The sequence below is a fragment of the Zootoca vivipara genome, chromosome 15, assembly GCF_965207765.1.
Source record: "Zootoca vivipara chromosome 15, rZooViv2.hap1.1, whole genome shotgun sequence".
Classification (NCBI taxonomy): Eukaryota; Metazoa; Chordata; class Lepidosauria; order Squamata; family Lacertidae; genus Zootoca; species Zootoca vivipara.
In genome coordinates this window covers 768,932-785,998 of record NC_142598.1, presented here as the reverse complement: position 1 = coordinate 785,998, position 17,067 = coordinate 768,932, and the positions used below count along the sequence as shown (strand labels likewise).

Genomic DNA, 17,067 nt, shown 5'->3' with positions numbered 1-17,067 from the left:
CCCTTGGCCAGGCTGACTGGGGGGGATGGGAGTTTGGAGTGCTGCAATACCTGGACAGCCACACTTTTCCCATACCTTGCTCTAGAACCTTGGGTGTGGAACCGGGTCTGTCACCTGTCTTGGCCATGAACTCGTTACATGACATTGTGCAAGTTTCTGTTGTCTGACTTATCAACCATAACAATCTATTAAAAAAATTAAAACCACCGGGTACTTAAATACCATACTGGGCTATAGGGGGATTTTCTTATTAAAATATGATACTTTATAACACACATGGTCAAATCGTGCCAGTGGGTATTTTTAAAAATTGGATTGGGGTGAGAAAGGGGCATGTTATTCAAACCAGCGAGGTCTTGGTCTACGTAAGCAGCAGACCGGGGGGGGGGGGCTGGAGGGAGTGGCTTTTGAATGGTCTAACATGGAAAAATTAACTGAAAACAGAAAACAGATACATCAGGAAGAAACGTTCTAGCCCAGATTTTTGCCTCCTGCACTGATTTTCTGTTTGCGAGGAGTTTTAAATGTACGTAGGGGAGTATTTCAAAATGTGACAGCCCAATTTAGAAATCTGTTACATTAAAGACCAGACCTTTTTTTTTTTTTGGCTTGTGGGAGGCCAATTGTGGTGACAGCCTGTCCCACAGAATAGACATTTTTTGCAAAGGTGGGGGGCAGTGGGTAGGTGGCCATGAAGGGAAGGTGAAATGACATATTGAGAACCACGGGAGATCCTTGAGGGGTATTAGAGGGAGTTGCTTGAAAAGAAGGTTGTTAATTTCCCTGCCTGTACTATCTCCATCTCTCTGTGATGCAGAAATTGTCCACGAAGACCTCAAGATGGGTTCAGATGGTGAGAGCGACCAGGCGTCAGGGACATCATCTGATGAGGTGCAATCTCCAGTCCGAGTGCGCATGAGGAACAACCCAGCACGCAAGATCTCCACTGAGGTGCGAGCGTTAAAGATGGGCGTGGAAAGTTCAGGGCAGCTGTCACTGAGGGGCTTTCTCCATCTCCCTTTAGCGCAAGTCACTTTTTAGAGAGGACCATGGAAGGGATGTATAGAGATGGCTCTACAGTGGTACCTCGGGTTACAAACACTTTGGGTTACAAACTCCGCTAACCTGGAAGTAGTACCTTGGGTTAAGAACTTTACCTCAGGATGAGAACAAAAATCGCGTGGCAGCGGTAGCAGGAGGCCCCACAAGCTAAAGTGGTACTTCAGGTTAAGAATGGTTTCAGGTTAAGAACGGACCTCCGGAACAAATTAAGTTCGTAACCAGAAGTACCACTGTATATATGACCCACACTAATTCTCTCCCCCCCACCCTAAAAAAGCCAGGAAATAACAAAGTCTGCACCAAGAAATCTTAAACAAAATACAGTAGTGCCTCGCTAGACGAATGCCCTGCTCGACGAAAATTTCGCTTAACGAAAGGATTTTCTGATCGGAGGTTGCCTCGCTGTACGACGAGGTTTTCATCGTGCGAAGCGTGGCCATAAAATCCTCTGATCAGAAAATCAGGGCATTCATCTAGCGAAAGGGGAACCAGCTGTAGCAAGGGAAGAAGGCTGCCAGCGCCTCTCAGCTGATCTTCCTTTGCCTTCTTTCCTTGCTGCAGCTGGTTGCCCTTTGTGTTCCGTTGGTCTCTGCCCTGGCAGAGACCAGCGGAACACAAAGAGGAACTAGCGGGGGAGAAGAGGAGGGGGGGGAAGAGGAACGAAGGAAGGGAAAGCAGCCCTTTCTCTTCCTTCCTCTTCCACAATTCCTCTCAATTTCAAATTCATCTGTTTTTGCCTCATCTCAATCAAAGCTAGGTTATCAAGCATTTGTTCATGCGCTTTATCCAATTCTGATACTTTTTCTTTTACCTTCTCTGTTTCTTTGACTCACGCACCTCCTTCTGTCTTTTCTTCATCGTCTCTTCCATTCTCTTAGATCTTACTGACAAATCATTTATCTTAGTTGTGAGTTCACCCACTGCTCCCTCAATTTTTTTTATCAATTGTCTCTTGTACTTCTCCCAATTTTTTCTTCATGCATTGTTCATTTTGTTTAAATTCTTCTTTAATTTTCTGCCATAACATCTCCAAGTCCTTGACTTCCTCTTGTTTTGATCCTCTTCTATCAGATGGTGTTCCTGTTATTTTATTCCCATCTTTTCCTGCCATTTTGGACTTAAAAAATTATATATATATTACAATAACACAGACTGCCTCTAAAGGGATTCTCGGACTACCAAATAAATTTTAATTTATAAACACATGTAATGTCAAATGCTTTCTTCCAGATGGCATTCTACTAACACAACATTAAAAGTCCAACAATTTTACAGTTCACCACTGGATGGCAGCAACCCTCCCTCCCTCCAAAGGTTTCGTTTCCTTAGTCCAAAAGTCTAAAATCACTGTCTAATTCCAAAATGTCTACGCTTTGACTTTGACCACTTGTTGGTCTAATCCACAATATAGGAAACCTGTAAATAAAAGCCAAGTCTCGCTACTCTTCCGCCACTTACTGGCTGAATCCAAATAGGGAAGTCACAAGATAAATTTAAATGTTAAAAAGCAAGAAAACCAAGCAGGATCCTGTCATCTTCAGCCATTTGTAGGCTTAATTCCACATCAATCTCCCCAGACTCAAAGGATTAAAAAACAAGAGTGCAGCTTGAAAGTTTATAGTCTAATTTGCTAATTAAATCCGCTTCTTCTCTCCCCCTTCTGCTCAAATGCTTCAGTCAGTCTTTTCAGTTCACCCTCTCCTCACCAACTTTAGATAAAGGTAAAGGGGCCCCTGACCATGAGGTCCAGTCGTGTCCGACTTGGGTTGCAGCGCTCATCTCGCTCTATAGGCCGAGGGAGCCAGCGTTTGTCCGCAGACAGCTTCCGGGTCATGTGGCCAGCATGACAAAGCTGCTTCTGGCGAACCAGAGCAGCGCACGGAAACGCCGTTTACCTTCCCGCCGGAGCGGTCCCTATTTATCTACTTGCACTTTGACGTGCTTTCGAACTGCTAGGTGGGCAGGAGCAGGGACCGAGCAACGGGAGCTCACCCCGTTGCAGGGATTCGAACCGCCGACCTTCTGATCAGCAAGCCCTAGACTCTGTGGTTTAACCCACAGCGCCACCTGGGTCCCACAAAGGTAAAGGGACCCCTGACCATTAGGTCCAGTCGTGACCGACTCACCAACTTTAATTACTGTTAAATACTACGTTGCCGGCAGATATCACCTCCGGGCTGAAGTTTTAGACGTCTAAAGTTCCCCAGTCGAACTGCCGGGTCTCCCTCACCAGAGAATAACAAAGTAACACCGGGCTTTGTTACAAAGTAACACCGGGCTTTGTTGCATGACTCACTCAGCAGGCATTTTCACTTTCTGCTGTCCTTCTCTGATTTCAGCTCTGCGCCATTTTTCTCCCCGCTGTCGGGACGGACTCCCTTTTTCGCCCCTCGGCTCACCAAACTCGTACTTTCTCCAAAACCAATTTTCCAATCTCCTTCTTTTAGTCCGAATTCTATTATTTTGGAAATTCAGTGCTTTCCATCCGAAGCCTGAGACTGCGCTTTGCAGAGCTAGTGGTCTTTCCCCTTCGTGCCCACAGCTCAATCCTGTCCCTGGATTTACAAATAAAACCCCGAGAACAGGAGAGCAGTTTGGGCACTGCTGGGTGCCAAGACCCTCAGGGTAACCCCCCTCCCTGAGGTTTCGAGGTCCGCAGAGCCTTTGCGTGACCTCTAGATGCCCCTCAAAGCTCAGAATTCCCCGGAGGGCTATTCTGCGCTTCTGAACGATGGCCGTGCTAAACCGGAAGTCTCGGGATATCCTTTCCTAAGATACCCAATACACTTCTAGTTTTCTCTCTCTAGAAATTTGTAACATCTTTTTTAACTCATCATGGATACATTCCCAGAATCTTTTAACTTTTTTGCAGCCCACCATACATGGATCATAGATCCTCAGCTGGCATTTTTAACCTTCTGTGATATCAGGCAGGTAAAAGTCACACCATGCAGCTGAATTATCTCCTAATGCTCTGAGGAATGCCTGTGTGAAAGCCTGATTCATAGAATTGTAGAATTGGAAGGGACCATGAGGGTCATCTAGTCCAACCCCCTGCAATGCAGGAATCCTTTGCCAATGTGGAACTTGAACCCACAACCCTGAGGTTAAGAGTCTCATGCTCTGCCAACTGAGATATCCTGAGGCGTGCCCTTCAGAAGGGAATCCTGCAGAGTGGGCACAGCAACAGAGAAAGCCCTCAGAACACAACAGCCTTCATTGAGGGTTTACAAGCTCTAGTTCTGCCTCCAGAATTTGGATCCCATTTTCCACCCCTCTCCAGGACATTAACAAGCGCCTGTCACTTCCCGCTGATATCCGCCTGCCCGAAGGTTACCTCGAGAAGCTCACTCTGAACAGCCCTCTCTTTGACAAGCCCTTGAGCAGACGGTTACGGAGAGTCTCTTTGGTAAGTCAGATTTAAATGCAATTTGTTCATTTGGGTTTTCTTCATAGTGCCCCTCCCCAATGACATAGTTCTCTGGGTGGTTGGCCAAATAAAACAATAAAACACAATATTAACAGTATCATGAAAACAATGACTGTGTACACATTTTCAGCAGGGGGGGAATGCTGAAATAAAATTCACAGTAGAACTAAAAATACAAAATATGCAATCACTGGGATCAAAATTCAGGTTGGAATTCGCCATTGTGCTTTGTGGGTCTGCATGTGTGCAAAACAGGACTTTTCACCCTCTTCCCTGCCCTGCCCTATTCTGGGGATTCCCCCAATCCTCTACAGCAGATTTAGGGGGTGTGGGGCAGCAGGTGGTGGGGAGTCCCATTGAGCAAGGGGGCCTCATTTTGCGCACACAGCACCTCCGTTAATCCAACTTTCAGATCTTTAAAGATCACAGATTATGTTGGGATTCCGGACAGTATAGAGTTAACACTCCAGGAGGCTTTCTGGTTCACTGGGGGCCATAGCTGCCAAGTTTTCCCTTTTCTCGCGAGGAAGCCTATTCAGCATAAGGGAATTTCCCTTTAAAAAAGGGAGAACTTGGCAGCTATGCTGGGGGCCTGCCCAGATTATCCAGGGATTTCTCCTTTGTTCTGAGTTAGTTGGTTTTGGTTTTGGTGAGAGAGAGAGAGAGAGAGAGAGAGAGATAAGCACTGCAGCCATGCAGCTTGCTTCTGTAGGATTTTCTGTTCATTTATGCTTCTGAAATAAAGACTCTTGTTAGAATAGAAGCACTGGTGTCGAGCTGTTCATTGGAAACATCACTAAGACACAGACAGCTGCCACTTCTTGCTGCGTTTTGAGCTCTGCATCGTCCGACAAGACAGAAGTGTGGCTGAGCGCTAAGGAAGCGTGTAGGGCGGCCATAAAAGTCGGACCAGGTCATAAATCAAGCTAATTACAGTGCCGGGTAGAATAAAGAAAGTCATTCACCTGGCGCCAGAAAGATTTTAACGAGCACCACCACTGAAAAGGCCCTTCTCCTAATAGCCGCTTTCCTTGTCTCACATGGTGGGGGGTCTCTGAAGAGGTTTGGGCAAGTGTGTATGGGAGAAGGCAACCTTTTGGTCACCTGGCCCCATGCCATTCAGGGCTTTAAAGGCTAAGACAAGTACTTATAGCCTTTCACTGCAGTAGGAACAGTGACCAGGAGCCCCTCCCAACTGGGGTGTGGATTCTGCAATGGGTCATTGAGGCTGGAATAGTGCTTTAGAGTCACATTCATGCTTTCCCAGAGCTCCCACCTCCTCGCCACCTTCTCTGCAGCACAAAAAAGGTGGGATAAAGTCTCTACCAGACTATAACCGTCCTCCTGCTATGACGAGCACAAATAATTCTGAAGGCGTTGAAGGGGTGCTAGTGCAGTAGGGGCCCCCTGGCTGGAGAAGGGCAGCCCCTCCCACCCTGACTCTTTGTCTTTTCTTGTGCAGTCGGAGATTGGCTTTGGGAAGCTGGAGACGTATGTGAAGCTGGACAAGCTGGGAGAAGTGAGTGCCCTGACTGCCGTCGGGAAGGCGGAGCTGAGAACGAATTCCAGTCTAGAACACACTTGGGATGGCCACTCAGCTAGGCTTGCTTCATCTCAGGGCACCTGGGACAGGGTCATTCTCACACTGATTTGAATATCTTTCTCTCTCTTTAATGTATTGATTTCTACTTTGCTCTTCCTCCAAGTCCAAGGAGTGCAGAGTGGTGTGCCTAATATCCTCACAACAACCCTGTGAGGTAGAATAGGCTGAGACAGTGTGGCTTGCCATAGGTCAGGGAGCTTTGTGGTCTGAGCAGGGATTTGAACCCGGATCTCCCCAGCACTCAACCCAGGACACCACCTTGGCTTAGCCTTAGAGCAGTAAGCTTGGCCAGTCCAGTGTAGTTGTTCCTTTATCTCCATGAGACTTCCAGCTCATCTTAGTATCACTTCTCACAGTGGATTTGATCTGGTCAACTTGGGAGGGTTCCTTTAGTTCTGTGGATTTAAGAGTTCCTGGTTCAAATTCCAGAATGGCCTTGGGGAGTTCCCTTCAGTGACCCATTCTTTCCAGCATATTCGTTCAGAACATGTTAAAGCACATGGAATCTGTTTTTTTCCGGGATTGCCACTAACACCCTTATCCAGAACTTCTTGTTGACCCATATTTCTTGTCAGCCTCAACCCTTTCTTCTTTAAAATGGGCCAATTAATGAATCCATCATAGGGCTCTTGAGAGAAGGGAATTGCATTAACTCCACCCAAGGTTATGAACTCAAGAGTAAATCATGCCTTTCCAGGGCAGAGAGCTTTCTTCCCCTAATCAGACCAGTCTGGTGTTGAGAACATCTTTCTGCAATTACATAGAGGAAGTTTTGCACTCTGGTTTTTGTGGTGAAATTTATTCTTTGCAGGCACGGGGGCATAACTAAATTGCAGGGCAACTTGGGACTTGGAGGAGAGTTGGGGTGCGAGGCAAGTTGATTAGAGGTTGGGCATTGGGCTGCTATCCTGAGCTCTGTCTTTGCTGCCTTAAGGGGACGTACGCCACGGTCTACAAGGGGAAGAGTAAACTCACCGATAACCTGGTGGCCTTGAAGGAGATCCGTCTTGAGCATGAAGAAGGAGCACCTTGCACAGCCATTCGGGAAGGTACATCAACTCTTCCGGAAATCACAAGGGTCAGCCACTTTAAGTGGGTTCTGGTCCCTTGGGGAACTCTGCCCTCAACAGACCTCTTCCTTCCTTGCGCCCAGTCCAAGGGATGGCCCTGGCCGACAGCGTCCTGCACCAGTCTCAGGTTTGCCCTTGTAGAACTCAAGGCAGAGGAAGGCTCTGCCTCTCTTTGGCTCTTGCTCCATCTTCTGCCTGTCCCAGAGAGCAGCTGCAAGAATTCCACAGCCAGTGGAAAGTGGAAATGGCTGCAGACGTTTGGATGAGCCAAACAGCTGCATCCATGAATGGAGGGGGTCCCAGACTGAAAATGCAGGTGAACACAAAGACTCATCATGAGATATTTGCATTGAACAGAAAAATTACTGTAGCAGCCAGAAGTCCAGAGGAATTCATGTTAGGGCAGTAGAGACTCTGGGTTAAGTCAGATGTGGCCAACAAGAGGAATATCACCTGCAGTGCTCTTATCATTTCCTTTGCTAGTGTAGTTCAGGGGAGCATGCGCAGCCCTAATGACATGCGCACACACACCTTTCCCATGCTCAGGAGGGAGGAGGGATCAGTGGGCTTGGGGAACTCTGAGGTTAGCAGATCATTCAGTCAAAGAAGCATAAAAGCAAGGCAACAAATCAAAGGAACCAGTGTTGTTAGAACTAGGATAACATTCATCTCTAGTCAAAGTACTGAAACCCCTCCTCTTTAACACACAGAGGTATTCCATATAAACTGCAATTGTCAACAAACTTACTCCACTTTAGCAAAAATATATTTTCCTTATTGCTGTTTTTATATTCTTTCTCTAAGTCTAATTAAAACAGGTTAGTTTTTGCCATTGTTACACAACTCCACACCTTATTATGCCACAATTTAAAAAAACCTTAGGGAGCAAAGGAAGAGAGGTCTGGACAGAAAGAGAAGGATCCCTGTGCTCATGTGTGGTTCACATGAAGAGGGAAAGAAGACGGTCGCAAACGTACACACAGCCAAGGGAGGTCATTTTCTGATTTGTAACCAGATCTCTTTGGCCCTCCAATCTCAGCCAGTTCCCCTTCACAGCTTTACCTGCCTCACTAGGACCCAGTAGGTATGTAGAGGGCAGACCCAAAGGCCCACCCACCCAGTCTGCAGGGAGCAGGAGGAAGACGGACTCTGCTGCCCTTGGTGAGGCTGAGCGAGAATAAGAGGAGAGGCAGGGGAGCTGCAAACTGGCACACACAAACCCACACTGGCCTATGTAGAGGAAAGCAAAAGGACCCACCCCAAGCAGCAGCAAGTCCAGAGCAGTGGATCATGCAGGGACACAGCAGATAACCTCCTCCCTGGTGGGGGCTTTAGGCTCCCTGGAGCTTTCATGTCGTGTGCTTGCTGTTCTTCTCCCAAAGCCCAGAGTTTGGGAATGGCTCCACTAAACTGTTGCAGGTCCCACAACATGCCTCTCTTTCTCTGTTTTCTAGTTTCACTTCTGAAAGATTTGAAACATGCCAACATTGTGACCCTGCATGATATCATCCATACAGAGAAATCCCTCACGCTTGTCTTCGAGTATTTAGTGAGTAAACGGGCGGGCATGGGAACTGTAACTTATACTTCTTTATGAATGAAAACATCTCAAATTATTTACGACTGAAGGCTGAACATTCAGAAAATCTTTTGCTGGGGCTCAATTAGTGTCAGCCCCTTCTGTCAAGAGCTTGGGTCCTTTCCATGGAGGTGCAGGTTGCAACCACAGCCAAGGTGGCATTTTTTCGTCTCCGCCGCATTAAGCAGTTGGTCCCCTACCTTTCTCAGCCTGACCTGGCCACAGTGATCCATGCGATGGTCACCTCTAGGCTTGATTATTGTAACTCGCTCTACGCGGGGCTGCCCTTGAAACTGACGCAGAAACTCCAGCGGGTGCAGAATGCTATGGCGAGGCTCCTTACAGGGTCCTTGCCGCGGGATCACATTCATCCAGTGCTTTACCAGCTGCACTGGCTCCCTGTGGAGTACAGGGTCAGGTTTAAGGTGCTGGTTTTGACCTTTAAAGCCTTATGCGGCTTAGGACCCTCGTACCTACGGGACCGCCTCTCCCGGTATGCCCCGCACAGGACATTAAGGTCCACAAATAATAACATACTGGAGATCCCGAGTCACAAGGTAGTTAGACTGGCCTCGACCAGGACCAGGGCCTTCTCAGTACTAGCCCCGACCTGGTGGAACGCTCTCTCTCTCAGGAGACTAGGGCACCTCGGGAGTTGTCATCTTTCCGTAGGGCCTGCAAGACAGAGCTGTTCTGCCTGGCCTTTGGACTGACTCAGTCTGACCCCGGGGTTACCCTCCCCTAAGGTTTTATCCTACAGATATTTAAATGAGGTTCCACTTGTAGATTCCTAATTTTAAAATTGAATTTTAACATTGTATTTAATCTGTATTTTAATTGAATTGTTTCTTTTATGCTTGCTTTGATATTCTTGTTGTTAGCCGCCCAGAGCCCAGTCTTGTCTGGGAAGGGCAGGGTATAAATAAAATTATTATTATTATTATTATTATTATTATTATTATTATTATTATTATTATTTTGTACAGCCTGGCTGATTTGAAGGAAGATGTTGCCTACAGTGCACATTGAGAGGGTGTTAAAACTGTCATGGCTTCCTCCCAAGGACTCTTGGGAATTATAGTTTTATGATAGGTTTAAGAATGCTTAAGGTAGCTTTCAATGCCCTCCTGAAGCAGCCACTTCAGTAGGAAATTATTGTAGCATAAGTGGGGGGTGAGTTTTTCAAGGATAGTCTCCTGAAACCTAGGAAGCACAGGAAGTGTCAGTTCCATGCCCCTGAGACCACTACCAGTGCTGGGCCAATATGGAGATGAGGGCTTGGGCCTGACTCCCACATCTCCTTCCAGCCCTCTTGCTCAGCCTGGTGCAACCCATCTAGCACCAGGGCACATTCCTGGGTGGGGGAATTCTGCTGAGTCCTATGGCAGGTCCACCGCATGGGAAGGATTCCCATATAGTCTTAACGATAAGGGGCGCCATCCTGCCCATGTTTACTCAGAAGCAAGATTCCCTTGAATTCAATGGGACTAACTTCCAGCTAGGTGCTCATAGGATTGCAGACTTATTTGCACAAATCAGTCATTTTAAATAAATGAAGAGGAAAGTTGTCAATCCTGTGTCTTCTTTCACCCTAGGATAAAGATCTGAAACAGTATCTTGACGACTGCGGCAATGTAATAAATATGCACAATGTTAAGGTAAGTTGCTGGATCCCATCTGAGTCTGTTTCAGTGGATTCTTTTACTGCGTAGCAAGCAACTTTACGGATGTTGCTGGCAAAAGCTCGTTTCAGCATGAGATTGCATTGGGGGTTTGATACTTATTTTGCATGTTCTCCTTCAATGCTCTGGTTATTGGTGGTGACCCCATCAAACGAACGTGGAACTGTCCTGAGAAAATAAAGGGGTGTTTCCAAATAAAATCCCACCATTTGAAGAAGTTATATGAATCAGAAACATTTACCTAAATGCACTTGTTTTGCATCCATGGGTGGTTAGAATCATAGAATCATAAAGAGACCACAAGGGCCATCCAGTCCAACCCCCTGCCAAGCAGGAAACACCATCAAAGCATTCTTGACATATGCCTGTCAAGCCTCTGCTTAAAGACCTCCAAAGTAGGAGACTCCACAACACTCCTTGGCAGCAAATTGCCCTGTTGAACAGCTCTTACTGTCAGGAAGTTCTTCCTAATGTTTAGGTGGAATCTTCTTTCTTGTACAGTTGTTTGAATCCATTGCTCTGTGTCCGCTTCTCTGGAGCAGCAGAAAACAACCTTTCTCCCTCCTCTATATGACATCCTTTTATATATTTGAACATGGCTATCATATCACCCCTTAACCTTCTCTTCTCCAGTCTAAACATGCCCAGCTCCCTAAGCCGTTCCTCATGAGGCATCGTTTCCAGGCTTTTCACCATTTTGGTTGCCCTCCTCTGGCCACATTCCAGCTTGTCAGTATCCTTCTTGAACTGTTAGAAGTACTGTATATGCCAGATCTTGCGGTGAGCTAGAGGGAAAGGCATTGAGATGGCTCTGTTCTCTCCTCCAGCTGTTCCTGTTCCAGCTGCTGCGTGGCCTCGCCTATTGCCACCGTCAGAAGGTGCTGCATCGGGACCTCAAGCCCCAGAACTTGCTCATTAATGAGAGAGGGGAACTCAAGCTAGCAGATTTTGGCAAGTACTCATTATCCCTCTGGCCTTGCTTTGCAACATTTACTAACAAATGTAATGAAATGTAAAATGTTATGCAATGCAATTTAACTTTCCCAGGACTGGCCCGGGCAAAATCCATTCCCACCAAGACCTACTCCAATGAAGTGGTGACACTTTGGTACCGACCCCCAGATATCCTATTGGGCTCAACAGAATACTCCACCCAGATTGACATGTGGTAAGGATTCAGCAGCCTGTGGCCAGCTCTCCCTCCCTGTGGTTGAAATCTGTGAATTTTGATAGTACTTTCCATTTGCCCATCAGTTGTCATCTCCCACAGGGATGGGGGACCTGTGTCCCTCCGATGTTGTTGGACTAGCTTGGCTTTGGCCCATGGTTAGGAGAGATGGGAGTTGTAGTCCTGCAACATCTGAAAGGCCACAGGTTCCCCATCTAGGGGTGCAGTCTGCTTTCTGCATGGTTCTTGTCTTTTTAAAAGGTGATTTAAGTAAACAGAGGCCATGTAAAGGAAACAGCGGAGAATGCCTATAGCTGAGCCGCTTGGATCTCGGGAAACTGCAGAGCTGGAAAAGGAGACTGAAGCTAGAGGCAAACAAATGCATGGAGCCAGTAGCCGAGTCACAGTTGCCCGCTAGGAACACTTACTGTGTTTGTGGAGTTCCTTAGAAGTTTGTCCCCAATCCCTCCATGTAGAGACAAGCTGTTCTGAAGGACAACTTGCCCACCGCCATGTAGCATTCCCCTGTAATGTGCATGAACAAGAGCATGCAAAGTGTGGTGAACTGGGTACACATCCGAGGACTGGCATAGCCAACGTGGTGCCCTCCAGCTCTTGGTGGATTCTAGCTCCTGGCCAGAGGTCAGGGAGGAGGAGAGTTGTGGTCCACGACATCTAGAGGACATCTGATTGGCTCCCCCTGCCCTGGAATGCCTTCCCTTCTACACTTCAAAACAAGGATTCTGGGTGTCAGGTGGCATCCCAAGGGAACGTTTGCCAGGGAAGAGGATAGGATGCTAACAGTTAACGAGATTCTCCAACAGCAGCTCCAAAATGGTACCCTCTTCAAGCAAAAGGGAGATGCCAGCAAGCTTGGGGCACGGTGAGGAGAATCCAAAGGTTTGCAGAAAGAAGTACATGGGACCTCGGTTTTCAAGCGTCTTGGAAGCTGAACGTTTCAGAACCCGAATGCCAAAAACCGTTTCCGAATGCACCTTGGAAGTCGAACAGCTTCTGCTGCATTTTCCCCCTTTTTTTCCTCCATTGACCTTTGTGCCTCAGTTGTCGAATGTTTCGGAAGTCGAACAGTCTTCCAGAACGGATTACGTTTGACAACTGAGGTACCACTGTACATTGGGAAGTGGCCAGGAGTGGAACAGAAGGAGAGAGACTCCTCCCCACTAGCCTTAGGAAGTCTGAGAATACTTACTGGCCATAGATGCTGACTAAGCATTGCCAGGGTGCTAGTGAGGAGGACTCTGCGCTGTAACATTTAGTTGCAGACCCTACTTGTTTCTGAAATATTTCTGGCCCTTCTCAATGCATGCCAGAATCCTCTGCAATATGCAGGCTAAGTTCCATGGCAGAGATGCAGGGAAGGTCTTTGGCCGACTAGTTCTAAAAAGTATGCTCTAAAGGCGGAAAGTTTGAAAATCCCTTCCGTATATGATAACGAAAACAAACCATGGAAGGGAAGTCGGTGTTAAATGTATGGTCTGTATTTTGGTAAATGTAAATGTGCAAATTTTGTATGATTAAAAGTGATAATTAAGATTTAAAAGGAAAAAGAAAGAAAAGTTTAATTCTGCACCCTGTTGAAATTATGTGAATTTTGCAGACTTTCTTATATCTTTCTAATTCTGCTTCTGATTTTCATGGGTGGGACAAAGATCTGTGCTGAATCCAGAAGCTGCTCCACCCATTGACTGTGTAAAGCCTTTGTTGCTTCTTTTTCATCAGAAAAAGGAAATGGTGCTGCAAAACGAAGAAATAGATGCATATTTGGTTAAGTCGCATAACACATTCAAGTGCCAGAATTTGGATTTTCTCGGAACATAATGTTTTGATCCAGTGGAGAGAATCAGGGTTTTGATTAAAGCCTAAAGTGCCTGGTCCTTGCTTTGACCTTCCTCTCAGTGATGTCCTTGTCTTTCTCCCCACAGGGGTGTGGGCTGCATCTTCTATGAGATGTCCACAGGACGACCACTCTTCCCAGGCTCCACAGTTGAGGAGCAGCTGCACTTCATCTTTCGGATATTGGGTATGGTCCTGGGGTGACCTTGCTGGGACTGCTGTGTTGCTGAAAAGTCAGTGGGGAGAGGCAGGAGGGCCTTACAGAAGACTAGACTGCTGATTCACAGGAGTCTTCTGAGCTGCTTTGAGGAATCTAGACAAGGAGGGGGATACTACTCAGTTGATCAATAATCAATTACCATAATAAATTCATAACGACAATCAGTCTATTATATATTCATAGCAAGTTGCTTGTCTACTTGCTATTAATTTGGATAGCTTTTAGGGTATTGTAACCAAATTTTGCATGGTAGTTTCTGAGATCAAAGAAGATAAAAGATTCAGCTATTCGGTAGATGCCCTTTTGAATCAAGATGGCAGGCTGAGCCTTTCAAAACTGCACTGATTTTAACCACTGATATCTTTGTTTCTTAGAATTCCCAAACAACTCTGTTAGTCAATAATAAAAGACAACATATACATAAGTAAACATGGCAGAAGTGCTGGTGGGGGTGTTCCGTAAAAGTCCTGTTTCAGGATCAGCGCTGCTCTCCTGCTCAGGGCAGCAGTGCGACCGGCCTGTGTCCTGAGCTGACTCTTTTCTGATCTCTCCTCCTCTCTCCTCTGCATCACCAGGGACTCCCAATGAAGAGACATGGCCTGGAATCCAGTCTAATGAAGAATTCCGAGCCTATAATTACCCTAAATACCGTCCCGAGGCCCTAATCAACCATGCCCCTAGGTGAGTGTCATAGAATCATAGCGTTGGAAGAGACCACAAGGGCCATCCAGTCCAACCCCCAGCCAAGCAGGAAACACTATCAAACACCTGACAGGTGACTGTCAAGCCTCCGCTTAAAGACCTCCAAACAAGCTGCCATTCAGGGGATGTTAGGGTGGGTTGAACTTTTCAACTTTCCAATTCCCCAAATGAAGGCTGCTAAAAAGTTGTAACGTGACTTGGGAATTCAAAAGATATTTTTGTTAATTAATATAATTTAGTTTAGCTTAGTAAGTAAAATGTGTGCAAAATTGCATAGAAATCATTAGAAATGATTGCCAAGTACTTACAGGTGGTTGTTGTTGTTATAACCGCCATTTTTCTACTTGGCCCTTGATCCCAGAGGCACTCCGTCCCCCTTTATGCACTGGCTTCCATTGCTTTCTCCTGAGCAGAGGTGCAGATCAAAGGCCTTTTATCCCTCTCCTTTCCAGAACATGGATTCTGTCAGAGATGTCGGCTTGTGCCCCTCCTCTGATGACTCTGAGGCATGAGCCAAAACTGACTGCCCCAATCCCTGCTGTTGCTCATCCTGGGCCTTTGCCTGTGTCTTGGCTCTGAAGGGTTTGGGGACATTGCTGGCCCGCCCTTGAGTCCTGCTCCAGACCTGCCCCTTTTTCAAACCAGTTGCCAACCTGTAGTTGGGATGTACGTTGCTAATTTACAAGCCTCTATTAATGCTGTTAGCAGAGCAGCTGCGCACCCCCACCTGGGAAGCAGGGCCTCCGTTTTCCTTCCAGAGCCTGATTTTCCTTTTTTTCCTGGATCTCCATAGGCTGGATAGCGAAGGGGCTGACCTCCTGGGGAAGCTGCTGCAGGTGAGAAGTTGTGGCTCCCTCTTTGTCTCTCCCTCCAGCCGGATGCGGACCTTTATGGTTTTTGCAGCCTTCTCTGCTGGGGCTGGCAGCCATGGCCATTAGGATAGCGTGGCCTTGCCCTCCTCAGGGAATCGCAGAATGGATTGAGGACTGTGAGCCTTAGGTGGCAATGCATTTGTCCATCTTCAGGGGCTCGTTGTTGTTTGTGCCAAGAGAAACGTAACACAGCTGCCCTTTGGGAACAAACTGGAAACCAGGCTGGGGAAAGCCGGTGTGGGGGTTAGAAGATATGGTGAAGGAGTCCTCTGTATCCAGGCAGGTGACTGCTGGGCATAGCTATACATTCCCACTTCCACTCAGAATGGCATTCCTGGTGGAAGCAGAAGGGCAGGCACCTCTTTTTGCAGCACAAAATCTACCTCTGGAGTTGATCTCTCTCGTCTTCTCTTCTTCCCCCTCCCTGTTCTCTCCCGACGCAGTTTGAGGGCAGGAAGCGGATCTCTGCAGACGAGGCCATGCGGCACCTGTTCTTCCACAGTCTGGGCGAACGAGTCCTCAAACTCCCAGACAGTAGGTGCAGGCTGGGGAGGGAGGGAGGGAAGGAGGCCAGCACTATGGGATATGGGGGTGGGCATATCGATGTACGGAAGGGCATGTGGTGTTGACCTCTGAGTGTGGACCAGCAGGGTGAGGGTCTATGGTATTGATAATGCTCTATGATCTGTTGTCCCAGGAGTGCACGATTCCCCCCCCCCCATTTCTCAGGTTCTATCTTGTCAGGATTCAACCTCAATCTGTTAGCCGCCATCCATCCTCCAACTGCCTCCAGACACTCACACAGGACATTCACCACCTTCACTGGTTCTGATTTGAAAGAGAGGTAGAGCTGGGTATCATCCGCATACTAATGAACACCCAGCCCAAACCCCCCTGATGATCTCTCCCAGCGGCCGCATATAGATGTTGAAAAGCATGGGGGAGGACAGATCCCTGAGGCACCCCACAAGTGAGGGCCCAGGGGTCTGAACACTCACCCCCCCACTTTCTGAAGGAGCGGAACCACTGTATAACAGTGCCCCCAGTTCCCAGCCCCTCTAGACGGTCCAGAGGGATGTTATGATCGATGGTATCAAAAGCCGCTGAGAGATGCAGCAGAACTAGGAAACAGCTCTCACCTTTGTCCCTAGCCCGCCACCAGAGATCATCAACCAGCGCGACCAAGGCAGTTTCAGTCCCATGATGAGGCCTGAATCCCGACTGGAAGGGATTCAAATGGTCTACTTCTTCCAGGTGTACCTGGAGTTGTTCAGCAACCACTTGCTCAATCACCTTGCCCAAGAATGGAAGATTTGAGACTGGGCGATAGTTGGCCATATTGGCCGCATCTAAAGATGGTTTTTTTAGAAGCGGTTTTAAAACTGCCTCTTTCAGTGGGTCTGGGAAGGCTCCCTCACAGAGAGAAGCATTCACCAACCCGCAAAGCCCATCACCCAGCCCTTCCCGGCTAGCTTTTATAAGCCAGGATGGGCAAGGATCAAGGAAACAGGTGGTTGGTTTCACTCATCCAAGCAGCCTGTCCACATCCTCGGAGGAAACAGATTGGAATTGATCCCATGAAACTTGACTAGTCAGGACTCTGGCCCTCTCCCCTCCCGGCCCTGCTCCCATGGTGGTGTCTACCTCTTCCCAAATCCGAGCGACTTTATCTGCAAAAAACTTTGCAAAATCATTGCAGGAGATTGTGGCATTTCCTACTACTAATTGGGATAGGTTATTTAAATTTAATCAGTTAATCATTTAACTAATGTCAGCAGTTAATTTAAAAAATCATTTGATCACCGTATTATTTTTTCCTCTTAAC

General features: G+C 47.3%; 1 protein-coding gene across 10 annotated transcripts in view; it reads left to right on the top strand.

Moving 5' to 3' along the window:
• Positions 1-17,067, top strand: part of CDK16 (cyclin dependent kinase 16) — a 51,674-nt gene that overhangs the window by 28,182 nt on the left and 6,425 nt on the right. For all 10 annotated transcript variants that reach the window (XM_035140683.3, XM_088659026.1, XM_035140678.3 and 7 more), the window contains 12 exons: positions 818-951; positions 4,346-4,471; positions 5,955-6,011; positions 7,030-7,144; positions 8,620-8,714; positions 10,340-10,402; positions 11,254-11,377; positions 11,474-11,594; positions 13,538-13,635; positions 14,244-14,349; positions 15,164-15,206; positions 15,686-15,776. In XM_035140683.3, coding sequence (XP_034996574.1) covers positions 818-951; positions 4,346-4,471; positions 5,955-6,011; positions 7,030-7,144; positions 8,620-8,714; positions 10,340-10,402; positions 11,254-11,377; positions 11,474-11,594; positions 13,538-13,635; positions 14,244-14,349; positions 15,164-15,206; positions 15,686-15,776 — 1,173 coding nt within the window. The remainder of the gene's footprint in view (positions 1-817; positions 952-4,345; positions 4,472-5,954; positions 6,012-7,029; positions 7,145-8,619; positions 8,715-10,339; positions 10,403-11,253; positions 11,378-11,473; positions 11,595-13,537; positions 13,636-14,243; positions 14,350-15,163; positions 15,207-15,685; positions 15,777-17,067) is intronic.